This window comes from Aricia agestis, chromosome 19 (genome assembly GCF_905147365.1).
Source record: "Aricia agestis chromosome 19, ilAriAges1.1, whole genome shotgun sequence".
Lineage (NCBI taxonomy): Eukaryota > Metazoa > Arthropoda > Insecta > Lepidoptera > Lycaenidae > Aricia > Aricia agestis.
Window position 1 is genome coordinate 3,916,894 of NC_056424.1, and position 26,621 is coordinate 3,943,514.

At 37.6% G+C, this 26,621-nt stretch overlaps 1 protein-coding gene across 5 annotated transcripts in view; it reads right to left on the reverse strand.

Moving 5' to 3' along the window:
• Positions 1-26,621, reverse strand: part of LOC121736886 (translational regulator orb2) — a 71,794-nt gene that overhangs the window by 1,529 nt on the left and 43,644 nt on the right. For 2 of the 5 annotated variants that reach the window (XM_042128375.1, XM_042128374.1), the window contains exons 3-8: positions 5,749-5,880; positions 5,169-5,297; positions 2,102-2,214; positions 1,575-1,785; positions 1,117-1,202; positions 16-117 (exon numbers count right to left, since the gene is read on the reverse strand). In XM_042128375.1, the coding sequence (XP_041984309.1) occupies positions 16-117; positions 1,117-1,202; positions 1,575-1,785; positions 2,102-2,214; positions 5,169-5,297; positions 5,749-5,880 (773 nt within the window). Of the gene's footprint in view, positions 1-15; positions 118-1,116; positions 1,203-1,574; positions 1,786-2,101; positions 2,215-5,168; positions 5,298-5,748; positions 5,881-12,390; positions 12,524-26,621 lie in introns of those variants that run through there. The other 3 variants (XM_042128373.1, XM_042128372.1, XM_042128376.1) reach the window with 3 other exon arrangements.

Consider the following 26,621-nt stretch of genomic DNA (forward strand, 5'->3'; position numbering starts at 1 on the left):
CTGATGAAAATTTACCTCGACTCTCTTGTCGATGTCGCCGTGCTGGAGCTGCACGAATCGCGCCGAGATCGCCGCGATGTACGACTGCTGGTTGGAGAACGCCACGCGCCCCGCGCCCTGCAAACAACATGTATGATTAAATATTATATTATCATGTAAATAATGGATACGAACTTAAAATCAAACGACGACTCACACACCAATAAAATGTGATGCGGTTGAGCTTAAATAATTAAAATAACATAAAACGACGACCCAGTAATTTTAGAAGGCACCGTATAGGAAATACTAGCTATTTAACTCAGCTTTGCTCGGTATTCGATAAAACACGCGAGTTGGACTCGCGCACGAAGGGTTCCGTGCTACGAATAATACAAACTAGTTCCGTGCCATAGAACAAAAATAGGAAAAAATTGTGTTTTTAGTATTGGAGCCCCCCTTAATTATTTATTTCATTTAAATTTTATTATTATTTATTAAAATATAAATACAATCGAGTATTTTGTGAATATTTCAGGTGCCTATCTATTGCCATCATAAATATTTTTTTGTATTTTAGATTCTCTTTATTGAATTTTTTTATGTGCTAAATGTACGAGTCTAAAAGTGTCCAAAAATTATAAAAGAATTAAATAAGAAATTAGAAATAATTTGTAATGTTGAAAACTTTTGGAGAAAAGTTTTGGCCATTTCATTTCCCGTCTACAATAAATGGAGATAATATAGAAAACTGATGTTTTATTTTAATTATTCAAGAAAATATATTTTTCAAATCTTTCTAGGCTTATTCTTATTATTTATGTACAAGTAAACTTACATATAACGAGCGCGATAAATAAAAGATATAAATTACGAGTCTGATGACGTCACATCCAAATCGGAAATACCGCAAAAGTGTTTTCGTCAGTACAAATCCTATTTTCATAAAATCATATTTTAAAATCGACTTTATTTATCAATCATAAGCTTTTATTTGATGATAAGGGTGAAATACGGTTTCCTAGGCCAAGTCCTACTAGAAATATGCATTACTTCAATGAAATTGAATATAGGTCAAGTAGCCTTTTGCCCCTTTCTTTTATAACAAAAATATCTTAACAAGGAAATATTCTTTACCTTGGGATATTTGAGCTCTGGGTCCGTGTCGATGCCGGCGTAGCACACCCCGCCGTACAGCCGGTCCATGATCATCGCCAGCTCCGCTGAAAACACCACGCGTGTACCGTTACAAAGGATTCTAAATTAGATTTCACAAAAAGAGAAAATGCTCAAAGATTTCGTTACATACGTACAGCCCAAGCTAATTAAAAAAAAGCGGGTTAAAATAGTATATTGTGCAACTAGTACGATAAGTTGTCGATTACACACGAGAGCGAAGCGAAGTTGAGCGCTCATATTACGCTCGAGAGAGAGGAAAGATGGTGTTTGCCCATCATATCGGTGTTTGCCCATCAATTTGAGTGTGACAAGTAAACTTGTAGGACTTGTGATGGGCAAACAACGTCTTTTTGACCCAAACAGCGTGCGCAAAGATACCACTTATCCTGCATGAATAAAAAACTCAAGACACCGACCAGCCTTAAGCGGACGCGGGACACCACCGACGAAGACCGTCTTGCGCGGGTCCAGCGGCATGCTGGCGTCCAGCACGAAGTCGGCGTCGGCGAGCCGCCACGGCCGGATCTGCACCGGCTTGTCGCGGATGGTCGGCGACGACACGCACAGGTACAGCTTGTCCTCGTCCGTGATGCACGCCTCCATCAGCGCCGCTACGGAGCTCTCGTCCTGGAGACACCACAATATTAACATCAGTAAAGTGATGATTGTGGTGGTGATGATGATGATGGTGATGATAATGATGGGAAGAAAGAGGATGATGATGAAACATAAATAATACCACTGTTGAGCAACACAATTTTAATAGTCGCACCCTAACAACGTTTAAATTAGATAATCCAAAATAATATGTCATCACAAATGTTAAATACAAGAATTGAATAATATACGACGTCATAAGTGATGTTTTGTTTTTGTGACATGATGGTGGTGAAAAACATGTCGAAAACAATAGGTGTTGAGAAAATGCAATACAATGACTCACTTGAAACAGAAGGAAAGCGTAACCCTTGGGCGGAAAGTAGCTTTTGCTCTCAGCTTTGTGTGGCCAGTCCACGACCAGGGGACCGAAACGACGGAACGACGATGTGATCTCATCTGAAAATAATATCAAGTTTTTGTTAATATCTAATTCATACTTATTACTTAAGTCTAATATTATAAATGCCAAAGTGTGTCTGTCGATCTGTCTGTCTGCCTGTCTGTTTGTCTGTTACCTTTTCACGCCCAAACCACTGAACCGATTTTGATGTTTGGTATGCAAAATACTTCGAGTCCCGGGAAAGGACTAAGGCTCTAAACACACTAGGCTGAATTACGCCGGCGTAAATTCCGCCGCATTTAAATTTCATACAAAATACGGGCCGAATACGAGGGGTGACTACACTATTACGTCGCGTTTTGTATGCGTTTGACATTTGCGGCGGAAATTACGCCGGCGTAATTCAGCCTAGTGTGTTTAGACACATAAGATACTTTTTGTGCCAGAAAAAATTGTACGGTTCCCGCGCGATAAACCAGTTTTCGCACAACGGAGTTACGGACGTCATTTAGTATACAATAATGATTAAGAGCCCATATGACCCTAACTTGACTACATACTTTAACCTAGATCTCAAAATCTGTAAGGTCTAGAAAACTGATTTTTTGACACAAGTAACTTCAGTTCATAAAGATTAAATGCTCAAGACGAAAACACGATTGCTTAAAAAATGCTCGATGTTTCTTTTTTACAAAAAACCTTGTTTTAGACACATTTTTGCTTAGATCTTCGAAGTTTGCTGTCTTTTCTTTAATATTTTTTAATATCAAAAAAGGTATTGATAAAACCTAAATTTGCTCCAAACACTTTTTTCATAATCATTATAGTTCGTCTTTCATTCAAGTAAAACTAACTCGGCGATGATTCCGCGCCGTCCTGTTTCACCTGGCATATGAAAGACGGGCGTGAGTGTGAAGAGAGAAGGACGATGTTTGATTTTTAGAGTCAGGTGAGCTCTTAATAACGGGGCGGTTTTGTTGATATTTTGTTTGATAAACCTGCCGTTGAGACTCCTAAGCAAAGTCCCACTAATATGGCAAAACAAAGTTTACCGGATCGGTTAGTTATATTATAACTTTAGTACTCAACGGCGCTTATGTAACGTTAGATCCCAGGACTCATATTTTGTTCTAGTTTTATTTATAGAAATAGCAAAGTAGATTATGCCCTTTCGTCGAAGCTAAAGCGTAGGCGTTGCATTTGAGCGTGGGCTTGAAAGGAAGAGTTTATATTTCTTGCATATAGACTAGCATACTAAACGCGGGCAACGAGTATAGAGGGAGATATTTTACTGTAATATAAAATTCCCGTGTCACAATGCTAGTTACCGTTCTCCTTCCAAACGTTTTTATTGATTTTAACCAAATTTTATATTATCCATATTTAGTAGGTCTGAGAATCGGCTACTGGGTACTTATTATATTGATAAGTGCATTTGTTGAATAAATAATAGTAAATTATTACATATTATCTACTTATCTAGGTCACTTCAATAAAATAATATAGGCATGGCAAAACAACATTTGCCGGGACAGCTAGTTTTACTGTATCTAATATTTACAGGATAATCCAAGATACTGAGATCTGTGAGGCAAATTGTTTGTAAAGTCATCAAAAAGAATAATTGTGTACGAATATGACAGCGTCTAAACATTTATCATGCTATAACATTTCGCTGCTGCTAAACTGCTTAGCCGATAACTCCTAAAAAACCGGCCAAGTGCGAGTCGGACTCGCGCACCGAGGGTTCCGACAGCTTAAAGGTATTATAGACCTGAGTATTTGGTATGAATTTCAATTTAATACCTCTACGCGTTTATGAGGAAATGGGTAGTAAGTTTAAAATTATTAAAAAAATATATATTATGTGATGTAACTAAAAATTTATGGTTTTCGTAATTTTTCCTTTATCTATGCTATAAGACGTTGCTTCGTACCAAATTTCAAGATTCTGAGTTCACGGGAAGCACCCTGTAGGTTTTGATTCCCTTGCAAGTGTCGAAAATTTGCGGCATAAACGGCTGTATCTTTTGATTGCGTTGGCTTAGAAGTTTGATTTTTTCACAGCTTCAAGGGACAGTAGACCTGAGTAATTGATATAAATTTCAGCTTCATACCTCCACGCATTCCTGAGAAAAAGGGTCTTGACAGACGGACGGACGGACAGACGGACAACAAAGTGATCCTATAAGGGTTCCGTTTTTTCCTTTTGAGGTACGGAACCCTAAAAAGGGTCTTGAAGTTGTAGAGGTATGAGAAGGATCCAGGAGGAGACCAAGTATTAGAAGGATCTATCAACATACTTTGCCCTACTCGTACCCTTCAATATCCAAGGTATCGTCGGCACGTGCCAACTTTAATCTGGGCTGGCAGATAATTCAATAAAGAGCCGTCCATCATATGTCAGACGATAGCCCAGATCTGGGACAGCGCATTGTTCGCATATCGGCGATTCGACGCCCCGCGCCACGCTTAATAACGGGGAAACTTTTGACGAATAGGCATAGACCGCATAGTTACGGGATTTGTTGGAACGCAATATTGGCTCACAAATCTCACAAATACACCTAAAGGTTCGAACCATCGAATCGCAAGAGTAGATACTCTTACGATTCGATGAATTATTTTTTATCGATATAAGTCGTCAGGAGAATTTCTACATTGCTAGAGCTAGAAATTAGAATATGTACTAGATAACCGAAATAAAGGTGTATGGATATTTTTGCCCTGAGCGCTTTGCCGATTATGATTGAACTGCAGGCTAATAACCCTTTACACTAATGCCCACCAATGAAATTCTTTCTTTCTAAAGAAATACGCATAGACCATCCGTCAGACAATCTTTCTATTCCTATGCAAACATCAATGCATTTCTGCGGTGGCTGGTGGTCATAGGCTTGCAGAAATAAACCTCATAGATGGATGGCCTGATAAGAATGGCCTGATGCAATAACCTTATCGGATTTTGATCAACTGCTACAGATGAACGGGCATGAGCTTTAACACTTACCCTCGTCAATGTCCGGGGGCAGACCGCCGACGAAAACCTTCCGACTGAAGCGCTCCCCGTGCTCGGAGCCCGCCGACACGGGCGACGACCGCGCCGGCGAACCCAGCGCGCTCACGCACATCGACAGACCTGAAACATCGGGTATTATCATATCTTTATTACATTATTCTTCTGCGTAAACGTGCTGTTACAAAAGCAGCAGATCATAGAATACAAAACATGTCTGGAACGTATGTATGAACCTTTGTGATTAACACAGCTCCTTATTTTCGTGTCTCCTACCAAAAGACTTTAGTGTAGTTGATATGGTCATAAGAATTATATAACTTAGCGATGCTCTGTCAAATCCAAAACATTTTTGTTTTGATCTTCGTAGTCGCAAAATTATATCTTAGCCATGGTATAATGCGTCTTATATACCTATAGCTCGTAGCTTACTGCCGTAACTAATTACGCTTCAATTAACAACTCTGATCCTATGTCAATTTTGTTTCAGATTCCATGTACTCCTAAATAAACAGGAATCATGGGCTCTTTTACGGCTACTTCCTCTAAACCCAAACGTGTAAGGATCACATACTTGATGTATACTGACCGGCCGCGCTGAGCCTGGACACGACGTCCTGCGTCTGGTCGGGCCCGGAGGGCGAGCCGGCGCCGACGCCGCTGGCCACGCCCGCCTCCTCCACGCCGGGAAAGAACGGCGACTTTACTGTGGACAAGAGAGGTGGCTATTAGAATAATAATGGTGGCTGCAGTAGCGTGGTATAAGGGCACTCACACAAAACTGACAATTCGTGTGAATTCGCGTCGCAATGTCATTTTTATTATGACTTTTGTCGCAGATATTTGCGATGCGATGCGAATTCGCGGTTATATGTGATGAAAGATGACCGTATTAAACATTGCATACAAAATACATAAATTGCATACATTAATACATGAAAGTGCGGATACAATAGACTATATACAGTCTCTAATATATAATAATATATACGCCAGTTTTAGGACAGACAAATGTCTGTCCTAAAACTGGCGTATCCTACAAGCGTTAGCTCTTAAAGACGAAGACGAGAATTGCTAACGATAAACGAAAAATCTGAAAGTTATTTTAAATAGATTTATGCCGTTCTCTTAAATGGTTTTTCCTAGTGTTCACTGTCGATATAACTATTACGATAATCAAGTTCTAATTAATATTTTTGATTGTTTTTAATAATAATTTCGTGCCTATGACTTCTGATACCATCTCGCCTTATCAAAGGCCAATATACCACCAATTCCTTCAAACCACGAAACAGGCCGCCCAAACGTCTGCCCACCACAGTCACCGCGAGTCAACGACACCGCTTTGGACGCGCGCCAAACACAATACACCTTCAGCTGATTGACATGACATAACTGATATTCTAACATAGACACAGAAAACCACTCAGCCATGAGGTAGAGTGTTTCTTTGGAATTTTACGAGTGTAAATGACTTACGCGTGTAAGCGTCAGGTGACACTGAAACTAGACGCACAGCATTTTCAATTTACCCATTCAAAATTGAATTTTATTTATTTTGAGACAAGAATCATGTAACATAACTGGACATTTCAAGACTTTGAAATATCGAGCTGACAGCCGTACCGTTTAGCATAGCGTAGTTCGTACTTCGTATCATATTTAATACCAAAGAAAACTCAAGATTCCAAGGTTAATCGCTTGGAATCTTGAACCTATGGAGTAGAGAACCTATAGAGTATGGTATGTGTGGTAGTATAGAGACGGGGAACCTATAGACCAGCCTTTCACAAAGCGGGCGATAACGCCCCCTTGTGGGCGCTGAAGGTCTAAAGGGAGGTGTGGGACCCAGAAAAAAATAGCTAAGCTATTTCGCTACGTTCAAACAAGCAGAAGAAGGCAAAAGCCTTTGCCGTAGTCGCGTAAAAAAGTCAATTCCTGACACGATGAAGTGACATAAAAAATTAATTAAACTTTTCATTTTTTTTATCTGTGTAATTTCGTATTTGTTTACGGGGTATCCTGGCAGACAGACATTAAAGCGTTTTGTCTGTGCTGAGTGGATCTGGGGTCATAAATGGAGGCGCAACGACCCGGGGTCACGGAGGTCGCGGCTGACACCAACAACCATATCCAAAGTTATAAAATTTAAGCATTTTTAGGGGTCCGTAGGCAAATCGTAAGTTGTAAGCATAATGGGATATGAATATTGCAAAGAATTGTAAGCTTTACGTTGGTATATTTTTCAAATTTGTAGCATGATTTTATAGGTTTGGTTTCAGTACATGATGTATTTGGTACAGCTTGTAAAATAATATGGAGATAGTGGTGCAGATAGTAGATACAAAATAAAACAAAACATATTGTCGAGCAAAGAGAAGTAAGAAACTAAAAGAAGTGAAGAGTGATTTTTTAGCATACACTTACAAAGTTTCAACAATATTCTGCATTTTTAAGCTTAGTCTTGGTAAATGACCTCCATTTGACAATATGCAGATAAAATATTATTGCCATGCAATAAAATTTCGTAATTATCGAAGAGAGAGACGGTCGTAAATGAAAATTACATTCATCAGAAGAATAAAATGTGAAGATTTATTTATTACTTTCTATTTACAGAAAATAAAAACTGCATTGCATAGCAATCTCGGTATAAAGTATCCGAGCGAGACCTTGGCAGTTTATTTCCGCATGTACGAAATCTGCCGCCCGCCTGCGACGCGCGACGCTGCCGCCCCTAGGCCGAGGCCTATACGGCCAATTTATAAATCCAGGCCTTTAAAACAAAAAAAAACTTTTTTTACTTCCGGCATGTGCTTTAGCTGAATTATACTAACTACCAGTCATTGGTCCGTCATGAATTTGGTCCAACGCTAGTACAAAAGAAGTTGGAGGTAAGTGGATCATACCGGCCGCGGCACTGGATACTCACCTCACATTTTTTTATAAGATAAGGGGGCAAACGAGCAAACGGGTCACCTAATGGAAAGCATCTACCGTCGCCCATGGACACTCGCAACATCAGAAGAGCTGCAGATGCATTGCAGGCCTTTTAAGAGGGAATACGTTCTCTTCTTGAAGGTTTGCAGGTGGTATGGGTCCGGAAATACTGCTGGTGACAGTTCGTTCTAGAGTTGCGGCAGAAAGTTACGCGAAAAACGCACGGTGGAAGACAGCCACTCATCAAGGTGATGAGGATGGTATATTTTTCGCGTAGAACGATGGCGTGGAAAGTTGCGGACACTTACATTGTATTATCGTAAAAGTATAGGAATTTATTATTACAGTAAAAAACAACAATTTACTTAAAGTAAATTGCGAAGTATTCGGTCTAGATTATTCTGCGTGTGCTAATATGCAAAACACGCGATTGCGATTCTCAAGTAAACAATTAAAACCTAATTTTTAAGCTAATTATGAAACAAATTTCGTATTCTTTCAGACTAAGGGGCCTATTTCACCCCTTCCTGATAAGTGACGAATAGGCTATCCACCAATTAACTTGATAGATCAAGTATGGAGAATCTGTCAAAAAAGTTGTGAATAGCCTATTCGGAACTTTATCAGAAAGTGGTGAAACAGGCCCTAAGTATCGTTTAATTATATTGTACTGGACGACGCCCGCAAATCTATTGCGCATAAATTAGTCTATCGCGCGGAAACCGAACACTTTTCCGGAATAAAATTATTCCTATGGCCTTTCCCGGGACTAAAACTATCTCTATACCAAATTTCATCAAAATCGGTTCAGCGGTTTAAGCGTGAAGAGGCAGACAGACAGACTCGCTTTCGCGTTTATAAGATTAGTATACGGATAACGCCTCCGTGGTCCAGTGGTTCAGAGCATGGCTCTTCACTCGGAAGTCGTGGGTTCGATTCCCGCGTTGGAAACATGTTATTTCCAAGTTTGGTTAGGACAATGCAGGCTGATCACCTGATTGTCTGACAAGTAAGATGATCCATGCGTCGGATGGGCATGTAAAAAGTCGGTCCTGCGCATCTCTCGCCCTGTAGTGTCGGTCGTCCGTCCCACTGGGTTATGAGAGTGAAGGAATAGAGAGTGCTCCTGTGTGCTGCGCATACACTTGGACAATTACTCCCGCGTAACTGGCTTGGTTTCAATGAAACCGGCCACCGTCACCAAAACCGGTGTGGGAGTTATTATTACTATACGGAATGAATGATAAAATTAATGAATAAATTTTTTAATATTAGTATAGCAAGGCCTTAAAGAAATTAGATAGAAACATTAGTCATGACCATCTAGATTTTAGGTTTATTGACTCTTTAATTTTAGCACTAAATGCAAAACATAAGAGCAGCAACGTCTTCGAAATACTTCGATTGATTTCCACGGTCCTGAAATTTCGTAAAATTGCTACTATAGCCAAAATTTCAAACACTAATGAAAAAGTGTCTGTTTATCTGTTGCTTCCCACATTTGAGCTGCTCAATTAATTCTAATGTTGGGCATGCGAAAAGAATAAGACGTAGAGGAAAATACTTAATAATATTCCGTCAAAATGTACGGTTTCCGCACGATAAAAGAGTTTCCATGCAAATAAGTTGCGAGCATCTAGTATTGAATAAACCGTTTGTTCAACAGTCGAATAATTATTTGAAGCTCGAAATGAATCGAATAATAATTGATTTCCATTTAGTAACGATACTATCGTTATTGTTAGGGGCTGATGTAGCTGAGACAGCAATTATAGGCACTAAGTATGGGCTTTGTAGATACCATCTATGCGTGAGTAGAGCCATGAGGACACTGGCCACTCGAGACGAGGATCTCAATACATGGGGGTAGAGCTTACTTAGTAACTATTTAGTAATATGTAGTACTAGAGGCACAATAGACATAACTACCAGTAGTTCGACTGCAAAGAAGCGGACAGGTTTCAATATTTGTCAAATTCGTCGGGTTTCACTAGGATTATGAACGGAATGTGCCTCGTGCTGGCTGATATAATTTATTTTTAAATATTTAAAATAAATATTTCAAAATTGGATTCTGACAATTTTAATCGCATGTGCCAAAACACAAACAACAATACGACCAAAGAGGAACACGTCCATCGAATATGTCATATTTTTAAATTCGTAGGTAACAAGTTAACAACCCTAGCGACGATTTTCGTCATAATACGTCAAATTTAAAAATTTCAACATCAGTTCTAAGTCGGCATACTCTATCATTCTGTCTACTCTGCTAGAGGCCTGTATTCACTTTGATTAGTGATAAGTGCAGGTGATTAGTAATCAGTAGAAAGTATGTGTGGACAGCGACTGATTAGTCGTGCACTAATCCTATAATTTCTCTTAATCACTAATCACTGGTACTAATTATCTGCACTTGTACTAGTTAAAGTGAATACAGGGAGAGTAGGTATGCAATCATTTTGTGGTTTTTAACCGACTTAAAAAAGGAGGTTATCAATTCGACGCATACGTATGTATGTAATACTAGATGATGCACACAGTGGGCATTCGTTTGTCACGCGGGAACCGTACATTTTCCCGAGATAAAAAGTATCTTATGTCCTTTCCCGGGACTCAAAGTATATCCCTACCAAATTTCATCAAAATCGGTTCAGTGGTGTAGGCGTGAAGTGGTAACAGACAGACATACTTTTCGCATTTATAATATTAAGTACGGCAATATGCTCTACTGTACAGTACTACTATACATTACTATATACTAGCTATATGACCGAGCTTTGCTCGGTATTCGATAAAACACGAATAAAATTACATTTTCTAAAAATGATTCCTAGCTAGATCGATTTATCGCCCCCGAAATCCCCTATATACTAAATTTCATGAAAATAGTTGGAGCCGATTCCAAGATTCCAATTATCTATACTAATATTATAAGGTAGAGATGGGAAGGGAAGGGAATAGGGGAGGGTAGGGAAGGGAATAGGGTAGGGGGTTGGGCCTCCGGTAAACTCACTCACTCAGCGAAACACAGCGTAAGCGCTGTTTCACGCCGGTTTTCTGTGAGAACGTGGTATTTCTCCGGTCGAGCCAGCCCATTCGTGCCGAAGCATGGCTCTCCCACGTATAAGTATATCTCTTATGGATATATCCCACAATAACATATTTTTTGTCATTTACTTTTTAACTTCAAATAATGGCTAATTTTCGAAGCGATTTTAACCAATACGGCAATAATCCTTATTCAATTAAATACTTCAAATACATTATTGATTTTGGCCCTTTACAGCATAATTATTACGATTTTAATTTTAAATGAATATTTTCGAAGACATTACAGATTTAAAATTGCGGGACGTAAGTAGCTTTTGCGGCAGTACCGACCAATGCGGGCCACGGGTAGTAATGAATATAAATTATTTAAAATCAAACTACAGAATCGATTTTAATATTTTTGTCAGTGACTTAGGACATCATTTATTTTATACCCGTGCGAAGCCGGGGCGGGTCGCTAGTATAATATAAAATATTAAGTATATACAATAATTGCTCGTTTAAAGATTATATTAAGATATGTATAGTATAGTTAAGGTAGAGCCTAAAGTAGGACATAATATTGAGGTTTCATAAGTTAAGGATGACCCGGCAAAGTTGTTTTGCCATACACGTTGTGGGAATATGTTAGAGAGTATTGATACTTGTACTATTATCTATTCTGTGGTATTGGCATAATATATCTTTTCAACCTTTAACTTTCAGACAAACTTCGATACTATACATTGTATGGTTCCTGTTCAGGTTTTCTACGCACAATTCACGTACATAATACATTCGTGAGTATTCTGCGCATATATTTTCTGCCATTGAGTTGCCCTCTATATTGCAAAGAATGGCAGACTTATAGAGCAGACTGATCGCCTGATTGAAAGCGACAATTATTTTACGTAAAATATTGTTATTTTTAGAGGATGTTTACTAGCGCATCAGATACGATATTTTTAGCATTCATTATGCAACAGTGGACGGATGCGATGTACTTATTTGTGATAAAACAGGAAATATACATTCTGCAGATTCTACGTATAATATATTATATACAAATTAATATTATACATTCGATAAAAGTATCAAAATGTACCTTATATTATGTAGAAGCCTTATAACTAGTGTATTCTTAAACTTAGGAAAACTTTAGACGAAAAGGTTAAGGAACCCTTGGGGTCAATACACTGGGAGTAAGAATATCAAGTACAGAAATTAAATCTAAATAACTTACTCTTTCTGTACGGGAATCTTGGTCCTCTTATGAAGGGTGTGATCAGAGGAATACTATGTGGTAGAGTATGCACCGACATCTTCTATTTATTTTATTAATTTATATTTTAAAATTACCGACACGCGAGCACCGAGTGACAATACACAATGAAAAAATCTGACGGTTGAATTCGAATTATGAATTTATTTTTTTTATTTAAGGCCACGACAAAAAAGTTTTTATTTTACTTTTTTTTTACTATATAGTGCGATCACTGCGAATGAAAGACCAAAACTAAACGTAGAGAAAATATCTTGTGGCTCGTATAAAAATAAACATTTTTTTGGGTTAAAAATGAACTTTAGATACATGGTCGGCTTCCTAACAACAAAGGAATGTCTTTTGTCGCCTTGGCGCTTGGATCGATAGTTAATTGCTTTGTAACCTATTTTCAGTTATTTAAAAGTGTTTTCATACACATTTTGGTTAATTACTTACCTTTTAAAATTTATTGTTTGTTAATATTCTCTTAATGTGCTTTTTCAAATGTCCTCTTTTTTTAAGATCGTATGAAGTATTTTGTTCTAATTGTTTAAATGGTTAAAAGTCGGAAAAATAGACTGTTACAAAAATATTAGTGTAATTTTGTGTGTACTTATAGAGCGAAAATATTTTCATAGAAGTAAATTAATTAGTATATAAGGATAGAAATATTTATAAGTCTATTAGTAACATAACTGTATTATCACAAACAAAGTTTAAAATAATTATGTCCAACCTAAATATATTTTGGTCTCTACAAAATTAATGCTTAACTCAATTTAAACTATTGTACCAAACCAAATCCTAGAACTTTAAAAATTGGCATGTATCTTTGGTGCAGTGCGCCGGTGTGCAAACATCGTCCGTATCACCTTGACACAGAGTCGAAAGTCGCTAATCAATGTGAATCTAATTGGCATAGCACCCAATGTCGTATTGCAGTGCCACGTGTGTCGCAATGCGTAGCGCACTTCACTCTGTTCCCTAGTACGGACAAGGTTAGGGATCAACTTCACGGTGGATGGTGCCAAAACGGTTTAGGATGCAGTGGTTTTGTACCCAACCAGGCAATGTTTAGCAGATTGGGTTCTGGAATTTGACGTGTTACAATAATTTCCGATTGTAAGCGACGTAAGTCTGGCTGTCGATTGGGTAATGGGTTATTATACAGCCTCGTGCGTCGTTGAACTACTTGTTCCGAATAGCTCATTGGCAGCTCTTGGGTAATAATTAGGCACATAATAAAATAATCAAAATACAGATTGTACAGCCGGGAAAAATTATCTTTAGCAGTTATCGAGAACGCTCCTCGCGACGCTTCGTAACGTAGCAAGGTGAACTGATCTTTACTTAGCAGATTTTAATGTAATTTTCAGATAGTAATTCAAGATTAAGGTCCAGCCCCTGTAGACAAGTGGCAAAACGCTAACGCTAACGCTAGCGCTACAAAATGTATGGATTTGACATTAGTATTCGCTAGCGAAGCGATGACTTATGTCAAATCGCATACATTTTGTAGCGCTAGCGTTAGCGTCAGCGTAAGCGCTTTGCCACTTGTCTACAGGCCCAATTACATTGTGCTTGGGCAAAGGGGCGGGCCCCTTATCAAAGGGGCGTAAACTCCGTTCCAATAAATTCAAATCTAAATGATAACCAAGACCATATATACCGATTTAAACATCACTTCAAAACCTTACAATAAAACACCTTAATTTAGTTATTATAATTTTTTGTTAACGTTTCCATCAAAAACAATGTAAACGGATTGTAACCAGTATAGCGTGACCCCTGACCCACATACTGCGCTCATCGATCGAGGTCTCTATCGCCAAGGTCCTGCTTCTTCAATAATTATGTAACGTCAAATAATACATTACTCTTCTGTCAGAGAATAAATTCGAGACACATTTTTTGACATTGACATATGACGTCGATGGATCATCAGAAGAATTGATTCATACGTCATTTGCTGGGTCACGTGACACGTCACTTAACGTTCGGTTTTCCTCATAATTCATAAAGTTAATATTATATAGGCTGTCAAAAAAGTGAAGAAATTAAAAAGTGGCAACATCGTAGTGTCATCTCTTTCTAATCAATCCAAGAAAAAAGGGATGACACTACGATGCACGATGTTGCCACTTTTTAATTTCTTCTCTTTCTTGACAGACTGTACCTTTTTAACTTTATGGTTTTCCTGGGATGAAACCTACCTTTTTTTCTTACCCTATTTTTTCTATACCCCTACTTGAGTTATACATCCATACTAATATTATAAATATGTCTGTCTGTTATCACTTCACGCCCAAACTGCTGAACAGATTTTACTTTTGGACCGCTGAACTAATTATGTTAGCAGTTATTATCCCATCACGCCCAAACCACAGAAGTGATTATACTTTTGGTTGATTGGGTTAGCAGTTAGCCAAAAAAAACCAAATTCAGTTAAAAAACTCATAGTTAGAAGAATTGCCTTCTTAGGTTCTTCTCTTCTCAAAGAAATGAGGCATTTTTAGTCAAATTAAGCCTGAAGATGTGTTACAAGTGTAGCATGGTGATGACGTCATTACGAAGCTTGCATGTACATTCCAGTGGTGCGTCAGGTTAATGTGACCGTGTTGTACTGTATATGTTTTAAATTGTAATTTTCCATCTTTTTAGTAGGTAAAAGATGGCCCCGTGCGAGTTTCTTACGCCGCCGGTTCTTCTCGACCTTAGTATCGACGTTCGGTAAAGTTTTTTTTTTAAATACTCCGAATAAAAATATTTTTGATTTGAGTTATAGACTATGTTAATTTAATTCATCGATGTTAACGACGCTGAGTCAGCGCGCACCTGATAAGTGATAATATGCCTAAAGAAATGAAGTATTGTACTTACTACCACTCTCAGAGACGAATATTAATTACTTATGTGTAATTAAATGAAGAGTTTGACATCATCTGTCATGTTCATTAAATGGAAGTTTAATTATCATTACCTAATAGACGGACATGAGCTAATAATTACCTAATAGACGGACATGAGCGATCAAAATCTTATTTTTAGAGTGTCTTCTAGTTATTTTGAGTATGCCGTTATGATAAATAGTATGTCGTCGATTCTTAGACCTACCTAATAAGCGTACGAAAAGTCACCAAAATCGGTTCAGCCAGTCCGAACGAATTTGTCAAAAAAAATATTATAGGTTTTAAATTTTAATATTTTTTTATTAATTAAAATCCTTCACATTATAATATGTATGTTCTAATTCTTATAACAATAGTTCAATTCATCACTTTTATTCAGATGTGGGAGTGAGACGGAAGTATCGTCCGTCTCAACAGTGACGTTGCGTCAGGTGACGTCACACTGCGCACAATTATCTAGCAGACTAGGTCAGCTAACACAGCGCTTCCTCCGTGGACCTAGGGCTAGCACGGGACCTAGGAAATATGGTACTAGTAGATATAGATAGATAGATAGATCCAAGTACCATGTTTTGTATAGGAGTAGTAACTCCTCTACAAAACATGGTACTAGGATCTAGGAAATATGGTACTAGGTACTGCTCCTGGAATCATCTGGAAAGGACCTAAGAAATATGGTACCAGTACCATACCAGAGTACTGCTCCTCTACAAAACATTGTACTAGGACCTAGGAAATATGGTACTAGGAACTTCAGGGGACGTCAGAGAAGGGATTTGTAGAGAGTACGCTAAATATTTTAAAATAAGGGGGCGAAAAAGCAAACAGGTCACCTGATGGTAGCAACTACCATCTTCCGTCGCCCATGGACACTCGCAACATCAGAATAGTTGCAGGTTGGGGCAGAGGGAATTCTCGAAGATTTACATATTGGTCCGGTACCGATACGGAACCTACAGGTAAAACACTAAAATAAACATTAACTATGACGAAACAATGATTCAAAATTAGAACCAAAGTTTTTCATTAGATGTCTCTGAATAAACTTTTCTTACCTTTTTAAACCGACTTTTAAAAAAGGAGGTTATCAATAATTTGACCCTTATTTAAGTAATATTTCGAGAACTGTCCAGTTTTCGTATACATAATATGTTAATCTATAATAATAATCTATATCAGCGTCTGAACAACAGTATATGTTTTATGTTTGAGTTCGCATATCTCCGGAACTAAAAATCCGATTTAAGTGATTATTTTTTGTTGTACTAGGTATTGTTCAACATTATTCCAAAATACTGTAAGTTTTATCAAAATCGATTCAGTAGTTTTTGAAATACGGAATTTTAATTCTTAATTACGCACAATTTTGAAGTCGGTTTTATCTTTTTAAAATACTATTATTTTTCACAAGAAGCGCGAAGCCTGAAGTGGTAACCCTGCGAACCAGTTAGGTAGACATTGTACCAGATACGACCTATTGTATTTACCTTTTCATCATTCAAAAGGACCTTGCTCAATTTGATAAAGCTAGACAAAGACATTATTGTGCAGTCGACATGATAGCAAAAACATAGGACATTTTTTCTCTACCTTTGGTCGCATAAAAAAGCCTTTTGGACGTGAAAGACAGTCAAACATAAGATAGGAATACTGTATTTTTCAGGAGTAGAGCTATGCTTCGGCACGAGTGAGCCGGCTCGACCGGAGATATACCACGGGCTCACATAAAACCGGAGTGAAACAGCGCTTGCGCTGTGTTTCGCCAATTGAGTGAGTTTACCGAAGGCCCAATTCCCTACCCTTTCCTTCCCTATTCCCTTCATTACCTTCCTTACCCTGTAATCCTATTCCCTCTTAAAAGGCCGGCAACGCACCTGCGGCTCTTCTGATGTTGCGTGTGTCCATGGGCGACGGAAGTTGCTTTCCATCAGGTGACCCGTTTGCTCGTTTGCCCCTTTATTTCATAAAAAAAGGAGTTGCCAATACATGTTTTGTACATCTATACTTACTAATTATAAAATAGAAATGTTTTCTTGGTTGCATCGAATAGGTTCCCAAACTACTGGGCGGATTCAGATAAAATTTGGAATAGATATAAAGTAGAACGCGGGGAAGGACAAAGAATTTTTTTTATTAGGATCATGCGACTACTGCTCGAGTAGGTACGCGAAGTTTTACACGAGCGAAGCCTTGCACAAATCTATATCTATACTATCTATACTAATATTATAAATGCGAAAGTATCTCTGTCTGTCTGTCTGTCTGTCTCGCTTTCACGCCAAAACTACCGAACCGATTGTTATGAAATTTTGTATACAGATAGTCTAAAGCCTGAGAAAGGACATAGGCTACTTTTTTACTGGATCACTTTTTCCAGTAAAAAAGTAGCCTAATGCGTAAATTTGTTCAAATTAAGTTAGTTCCAAAAATTCATACTAGATGGCGCCGTGCGTCTCCTACATCGCGGTGACGCTTGCCCAGACTTCTTTCTATAAGAGGTGGTATCATCTTACATTCAAGTTTTGATTTTTTTTCGATTGTTATTACTTTTTTACGTTATTAAATAACTCAGTACTTTAACTATGAAGTGACGTAACCTTAAAAGTTAAATTTATCAATGATATAAATAGTTCATGGGTAAAGTTGTGTAATTATGGGCCTAAATAAGCTTTAAAATTTGGCATAAAATATAAAGTTTAATTTAAAAAAATGAAATATTACGTACACACTGCACATCTATTTTGATTTAAGAGGTACCAGGGTTTTTTTTTTATAAAAGCTTGTGACACCAATTTTGTTGACATCGCGCGTTATAAACTGAAGTCCACGCGGACGAAGTCGCGGGCAACAGCTAGTACTAATTATTTGAGAGTTTCTGATTGGACTTCTAATTTTAGATATTTAAGAGAAGATCACGAGAAAAAGAATTATTATTTTGTTAACACGAAACGTAAAATTTCCGTGGATCCTTTTACAGGCACGAACTCGCAGGACGCGATCATAGTAATATTTTGTTTAAGCCCCTTATAAGAAGTTGAGGAAAAAATAAATGTGACACTCTACCAATAAAAATATTGATTCGCTACAATAGAACGACCTAGATAACTAGAAATGTCTAGTTCTAATCGATCTGAATTAAACATTGATTCAAGTTTCAGTTTTTATGCGACAGAGTTAATTATTATTTATTATGTACTAGCAGCTAGTTCCAGATAGTACGAAGTAAATATACGAAAAAATAAAAGATACGAAGTAAATTAATATTGTCCTAACTCTACCTGTTTCCAGATGTTTCAGCTAGTAACTAGCTGAAACATCTGGAAACAGGTAGAGTTAGGACAATATTAATTAACTTTGTCGTAGCCCGTAGGTAAGCTGTTTTTGTGTAATAAGTATATTTTATTAGAGCCAGTGGTTCTCAATTTTTTTTGGTCGCGGAACCCATTTAAGTAGTGACATTTTTGGTAAACCGCAAAAAAAATAATGTTTTGCCTTTGAATGAATTTTTTCCATGCTGGTGGCTGATGACATTTCTAAAAACAATTTATGCGAAGACTCATGGGTCCGCGGAGCACATTTTGAGAATGGCTATAATAGAGTTCATGATTTTTATAACCGACTTCAAAAGGAGAAGGAGACAGCTATGTTCGACTGTGGATAATATTTCACAAATATTTTAAAACTCGGGATAAGCCGATTACTTAACTTTTTTTTTTTTTTATGAAATAAGGGGGCAAACGAGCAAACGGGTCACCTGATGGAAAGCAACTTCCGTCGCCCATGGACATTCGCAGCATCAGAAGAGCTGCAAGTGCGTTGCCGGCCTTTTAAGAGGGAATAGGGTAATAGGGTAGGGTAGGGAAGGGAAGGGAATAGTTGAGGGTAGGGAAGGGAAAAGGGTAGGGGTTAGGGGATTGGGCTTCCGGTAAACTCACTCACTGGGCGAAACACAGCGCAAGCGCTGTTTCACGCCGGTTTTCTGTGAGAACGTGGAATTTATCCGGTCGAGCCGGCCCATTCGTGCCGAAGCATGGCTCTCCCACGTATGAAACTGATTTTGATTTCCTCTCTAAGCTCTATAGCTTTGTGCGGTGTGCCCCGTAGGACATTTTATTAAAAGCAGTGTAGACAGAACTAAGTTAAAAGTGTATCATATGGAATATGCCCAAAAAGTTCTGAAAAGCGCCTAGATATTTTATTTTTTAACAAAAATCTTTTTTTTATTTTTTACACCAGCATCAAAAGATCGTAATATTCCCGCGTTCCACTTGACGTTAATAACGATCAAAACGCTCGAAACAGGAGGCATTTTGAGCGTTTTGATCGTTTTTAAAGTCAAGTGGAACGCGGGGTAAAAGTAAACCTTTTGTACCTGTCACTTTGACACTGACAGATACCCAAGATGGCGCCGCTCAGCTGTCAACGGAAACCGCAGCAATCAATATCAGCGCGGGGCATGTGCTTCCTGAGCGTTCGTGTCAAAAATCCGTCACAAGGTCAACGCCCTGTCACGTGCTGCGGCGCGCGTGCCTGCGTAGTTTTGTAAAAATTAAAGGGTTTTTACTTTTTTTTTTTTAAGGAATAATAATAGGGTCAGTGCCTTGGCTAGGAAAATATCGATTTCTTACTTAAATAACTTAATAAGATCGTTAATTTCAATAGATTCCCTTTAGTATTTGCAATTCTGAGTAAAAATTACTTACAGAATATACAGAATCTGAGCTCGAACAGCCTTTATTTAAAAGATGGAAGAAGAATCTTTCTGGCAGTGTCTATATGGCCCGATTCTTAAGAGTTTCTGAAATATCTAGGAAAGCAATTAGGGTAACTTCACTTAGAGACAAATCACAAGAAGTAACAACGACCCCAAACCTTCGAATATTATGCAGAAAAAATATTTATGCTCGAAAAAAAATACGCTAATTAGGTATGTCAGCATTTCTACTAAATGTTGTCTGGTAGAAACTGCGTTGCTAGCAGTAAGACCGCCTATTTGTACATAGTTTACCTTGTGTTTTAAGTTTAACTGCCGCTCTCACAGTGGAACATTAATTACTTAAATGTACTTAATTAATTCAAAATGTTGATATAAGCCCCATACATTATCTGTCAAACTCTTCATTAAATTGAAAGTTGATTAAATGTCTCTGAGTACGGCGCGGCGGCGGTTAGATGTTTAGTTTATTATAAAGAATTTTCTAATTTTCTATTCTCTTCTATTCTAAATTATTATATTTTGTGCTGCTAATTGTTAAAAACTCAAACGAAACTTGTCGCATGTGCGCAGATGTCTAGGATCTAGTGTCTAGATTTTTTTCTAGCTCAGAGATTACGTACGTCGTATAGACGTCTTCACGACAGGCCGGTCCTTCACCCTAAAGACTAAACCTTTGATTTTATCTCGGCTTGGCTGCCTAAAATAATAAAAAGGGACATTCTTACACGGCAGTCGGCACCCCCTAATCCGTTTCACACGCCAGTCTAGGATTATACGCTTATTTTTCGGTTCTAAAATTTAGTAAATACTCGTATCAAGCGGTAAATCACTACAGTCATAGAAGTCCAAACTCTTTCAACGCTGCTTTTACAGTGAACTCTATGGACCACATACACATTACACACCTTTTTATTTAAATTATAAATAAGGGAAGGGTAGGGAAGGGAATAGGGTAGGGGATTGGGCCTCCGGTAAACTCACTCACTCGGCGAAACACAGCGCAAGCGCTGTTTCACGCCGGTTTTCTGTGAGCCCGTGGTATTTCTCCGGTCGAGCCGGCCCATTCATGCCGAAGCATGGCTCTACCACCTTAAAGTATAATAATATCACTTAGTTTTGTTACACTCTGTATAATATTTACAATAATGATAACTAGAGATCGCCCAATGGTCGAAATTCGACCTTACTTGCAACGACATTATGACTATACTACCTATATTTTGTAAAAAATATTGACTTCATCATAGTTTTTTTCAATTCTTATCTCTGGGACTCAGCTGATCTCAGACTGGCCGTTTAAGCATTGTCTAATAGTATCTAAAATTAAATTAAAAAAAAAACAATAATCCATTTTCAATTTGTCAACTTGTTGTCAGTAGATTTCAACCATAAATAATATGTATAGGCTTGTCACTCAAAAATCTGTCATTTTTCCTAGTAGTAGTGTCGTAGTGTGTGTAACGTTTTATTTGTTAAAAATATATATGATAAAAGCATAATTTTAAAATAATATTAGCTCGATGCACTCCTTCACCATATAAACTATAACTGTGCGAAAATTCATGCACCTACGTTTCCCCATTTTTCGTAAAAAGGGTTACAAAGTTTTTCTCTCACGTATTAATATATAGATAATGATTTCAATGATGATAATAATAATTATATTATTTTGATATGATGCTAAGGCATTTTGTGCGGCCTCTCTAATTTGAAATAGACTAATTACAAGTAATTACATACCTAATCTATGGGATATAATATTCATCTGTGGCCCATGGGCGATTATCATCGTTGGTTGAACATGCTATAGGCAGATAGATATACAATCATTGTACCAATCGTGGTTACCAAGCATAACTCAATGGCCTTAACCACAGTTAGATCCAAATGCCGTCACTAACTATTGCAGATCTAGTTTAGGTACAACATATAGTGCCTAAGCACTGTCTAGGGTACACAGACAGGTGGAACAGAAAACTGTCCACACAGAACAGATAAATCTATGGGTAATGTAGATTTATTGGATTGTGAAACTATAGAGTATAGGGGACCTGCCGTAAATAATAATCAGAGAAAATCTCAGTTCGAACCGATATTTTTATTTGTTAAAACGGCAAATCGAGGCACATAACTTTATCTGTCTGTGTGTCTGTCCGTACTCCGTCTGTCGGTCTGTCTGTCTGTTATCTCTTCACGCCCAAACCACTGAACCGATTTTGTTACAATTTGGTATAGAGATACTTTTAGTCCCGGGAAAGGACATAGGATACTTTTTATACCGAAAATATGAACGGTTCTCGCACGATAACGAATTTTAGCGCAGGGAAAGGTTGGAGTAGCGCGCGTCATCTAGTAATGTGAATAATTATAGCACGAACACATTTTTTTTATCAGTGCCCTGTGCTGCATTCAGAGACATTTAATGATGATTAATCTTCAATTTAATGAAGAGTTTGACAGATAATGTATGTAGCTTAAGTCAAAATTAAATATTAAGTAATATTCGTCTCTGAGTGTGGCAGTCACTTTTTGATAATAAAGCGACGTATACGTCTGAAGGGTTAATTCAGAATGCGACGCGTAGATGCATTTCTAAAATATGGATTTAACAGATTCGCAAGATGTCTCGCGGAGAATATTGTCAATTCAGTACAAATTTAGCAAATATGCATCTACGCGTCGCGTTGCAGTCTGAATTGACCATAAATTATAGTTTGTACGTCGAAATGTTTCCGATTTCCATACCTAGTATTAACAATGCCAAGTTCTATTAATAAAGGCGTGACCTAGGCACCTAACCGGATTGTCTAGATAGGACACATCATAGGTTTCAGCTTCGCGCCTTCCGCCCCTGAGCTAGTTGTACTAATCTCTTCATGATCGTGGGGTATCTCGGCTTAAAGAAACATTAAGTGATGACTGATGAGTGATGGCTTAACTTTTGAAACGAAGTTCCTTATCGCGCGTTGCGAAAGGGGACTAGATGAAAAATTGTCGCGTCACACACGAAAGTACTATCATGTCGCGTGTGTCTTTCTCTGTGTTTGTGTAGCGACGATTTTTGTTGAGTGTATACAGGATTTTAGTACTTACATAAGAAATAAGTTCGTTCCGTCCCGCCCCCGTATCACGTATCTTGCGAGAGCAATGCGATAGCAATAATTACTGCGCGATAATTGCTCCAAAATCGCAATTTCGTATCACGTATCAGCCAAAACAATACGATTGCAATCGATCACTATACATGACACTATTGTTTGTGACATTCATGACACCCAGCATCACTCGCGCGATTATTGCTAGTGGATTGTTGATCGCTATTTTTACGTGATAAGGTAGCGGGTGTCCCTTGACACCTCTCAAGTTTTTTTAATGACGTGTTTGACAGGAACTCACTATATCAGAGAAGTTGATTCAGATGCAGATGGTGGAACTGGTGGAACTAGCACGTATGATTATGTATGAGTATACACGTATGATTACAAATCTATTAATATCTGACATGCCTGATACACACACAATAACCAAATATTGCATTTTTTCAGCAGTTCAGTAATTTCAGACAAAAACAAACATTTCGAAAAAAAATATATATTTATTTTAAAAATTCATGCTCAAAACCATTTCGTTAAAAAACCCCACATGAAAAAGTGTCATAACTCAAATTTTATTGATTTTCATATCCATTCATGTCACATCCGCGATGTGACAGATATGATATCCTGTTTTTATTAGGGTCTATTTATTTTGTCCTTCCTAGATCCCCTCTATTGATTTAAACTAGTTTATCCGGTACTGTTAGTATATAAAACAATACTCGCACTAGGCATATAATAATTTCCATACATATTCTTTACTTTTCACTCACTGATTCTATCTTAGACTAGTCATTAAGAGTTCGTCCATAAATTTTTGACATAATGTCTGTCATCGACGATACAATTGTGCCAAAAACTAATGTTAGGGAACGTACGGTCACGAGAGGGGGGGAGGGGGTCTAGAGTTTTGTCACGTAGTCAATTTCGCCGAGCGAAACATCATACGAAATTTTTTTTTCTCGTCATTTTATACTTGACACAGGCATTTATTATGGTTATTTATAGCCAACAGCCATTAAAAAAACAGGCACTGCTGTCACTTTTCAGACATTTTGAAGTTTGGTGAAGCTGTCAAGCTTGGTGATCATATTTACTATATTTGGTGTTCGATTACAATTTGAACTACAGTCGTGACTAAAATAGTAGGTATCATCGAGGAAATTGATTCCTAAGTAGTTGACAGACCAACGTCATGTAGTCGGATCATGTCAATTCAATGTTAATTGTGATCTGTCGGTTGAGTTTAACTTTAAACGCGACCAAATTACTTAGGTCCGCCATCTGCCTAGAAATTAATTTCTCTGATTGTTCTATTGTAATTTTAGACTATCACTAAATATTATAAAACAAAGTTTTTTAACTCATGTCCCTTTGTTCCCTTTAATCTTTAAAACTACGCAACGGATTTTGATGCGGTTTTACTTTAATAGATAGAGTGATTCAAGAAGAATGTTTAATAACATTTCTGAAGTAGTGGAGAAATACTGTTATTGTTGGGGTTTCTAATGTGATGTCGTAAATAATTACATTTTTCCGCTTACATTGCAAACGCAGGCTGAACCCTACGTGATGTATCAAAATAATGTACCAAGTACTGTACACATTGAAAAGGTCTACAGAAAACTCCGCAATGGTTATGGACCTCTTATGGATATCCCACAATAACAGTTTTTTGTCATTTACTTTTAACGACAAAATATTATAATGGCTAATTTTCGAAGTGATTTTAACCAATACGGCATTAATCCTGATTCAATAAAACCAATTTAAATACATTGTAAATTGAATATCTATTATGATTCTAATAAATATAATATCTTATACGTGGGAGAGCCATATGCTTCGGCACGAATGGGTCGGCTCGACCGGAGAAATACCACGTTCTCACAGAAAACCGGCGTGATACAGCGCTAGCGCTGTGTTTCGCCGAGTCAGTGAGTTTACCGGAGGCCCAATCCCCTACCCTATTCCCTTCCCTACCCTCCCCAATTCCCTTCCCATCCCTACCCTCCCCTATTACCCTATTCCCTCTTAAAAGGCCGGCAACGCACCTGCAGCTCTTATGATGCTGCGAGTGTCCATGGGCGACGGAAGTTGCTTTCCATCAGGTGACCCGTTTGCTCGTTTGCCCCTTATTTCATAAAAAAAAAAAACGAAAATATTACAAATTTAAAAATTGCGAGACTTAGCTTTTGCGGCGGTACCGGCCAATGCGGGCCACGGGTAGTAATAATGAATATAAATCAAAACTGCTGAATCGATTTTAATCATTTTTTCAGTGGCTATATATTTTATTATACCCGGGTCGTGCGAAGCCGGGGCGGGTCGCTGGTTATTATACATAAATCTAAGTGATAGTCAAAGTCAAGTCAAAAAATCTTAAAAAGTAGGTCACGTAGTATGGGTATGCTCCCTTATGATGGATGATTATTATGTATTACTATCTTATGGACACTGCTGTAAAAGCATATTTTAATTGTAAAGGTAAATGTAAAATTAGTGTTTAGAACAGTTGCAATGAAGATGACAGATCAAAATATTATGTCAAAAAATGAATAGATGTACCGTCAACAAACATTAATTCATGAAGCCCCAAGCGGCTACATCCGGCCGCAATAACAATAGATAAGCTACTGTGTCTCGTTTTTCCACGATCGATGGGATCTATTCGCACCTATTAATATGTAGTAGACATTTTAAGTTTATTAAAAATAGAGCTAAACAACAAAAAAATTGGTATGTTTTAAACTTATTATGAACAAACTAGATTTGATGTTTTAAACTTATTATGAACCGTTGCGCTAAAATTTGTTTATCGCGCGGGAATCGTACATTTTCCGCGATAAAAAGTATCCTATGTTCCCGGGACTCAAAGTATCTCCATGCCAAATTTCAGCAAAATCGGTTCAGCGGTTTAGGCGTGAAGACGTAACAGACAAACAGACAGACACACTTTCGCATATATCATACCTATTAGTATGGTTCTACAGCGGAGCATAGACTAGATAGCTTATCAAACAGGGTAATGAGTAATCCAGTAACAAGGATACAATACTAAGCTCAGGGGGTCCCTGTAGGCTGCTGGGCATAAATAACTAATATCATATCAACGCGTGAATCTCGTATGAATTAGAGGGAGAACACTTTCCTGAAAAATTAATATACCTTCCCACAATTATACTGATATCTCTGAATATATGACGTAAATTTTAAAGTTTTCTCATTTGTTTTAACGTTAATAATGCAAAATGGAAGTTTGTACGTCCATTGCATAGTAATGTCGTATTGATACATATATAGATAATATATATTATACTATATAGATAATAATATGTACACTATAATATTATGTATTTACATTTCCATTTTTAAAGACTTTTATTGTACTTCGTTTATTGATTAATTATGTTATGTAAAATTCTGGTATTATGGTGCTTGTAATAGCGCCTTTTCTAAACGGATTGTTCGATTTTTTTTTATTTGTTC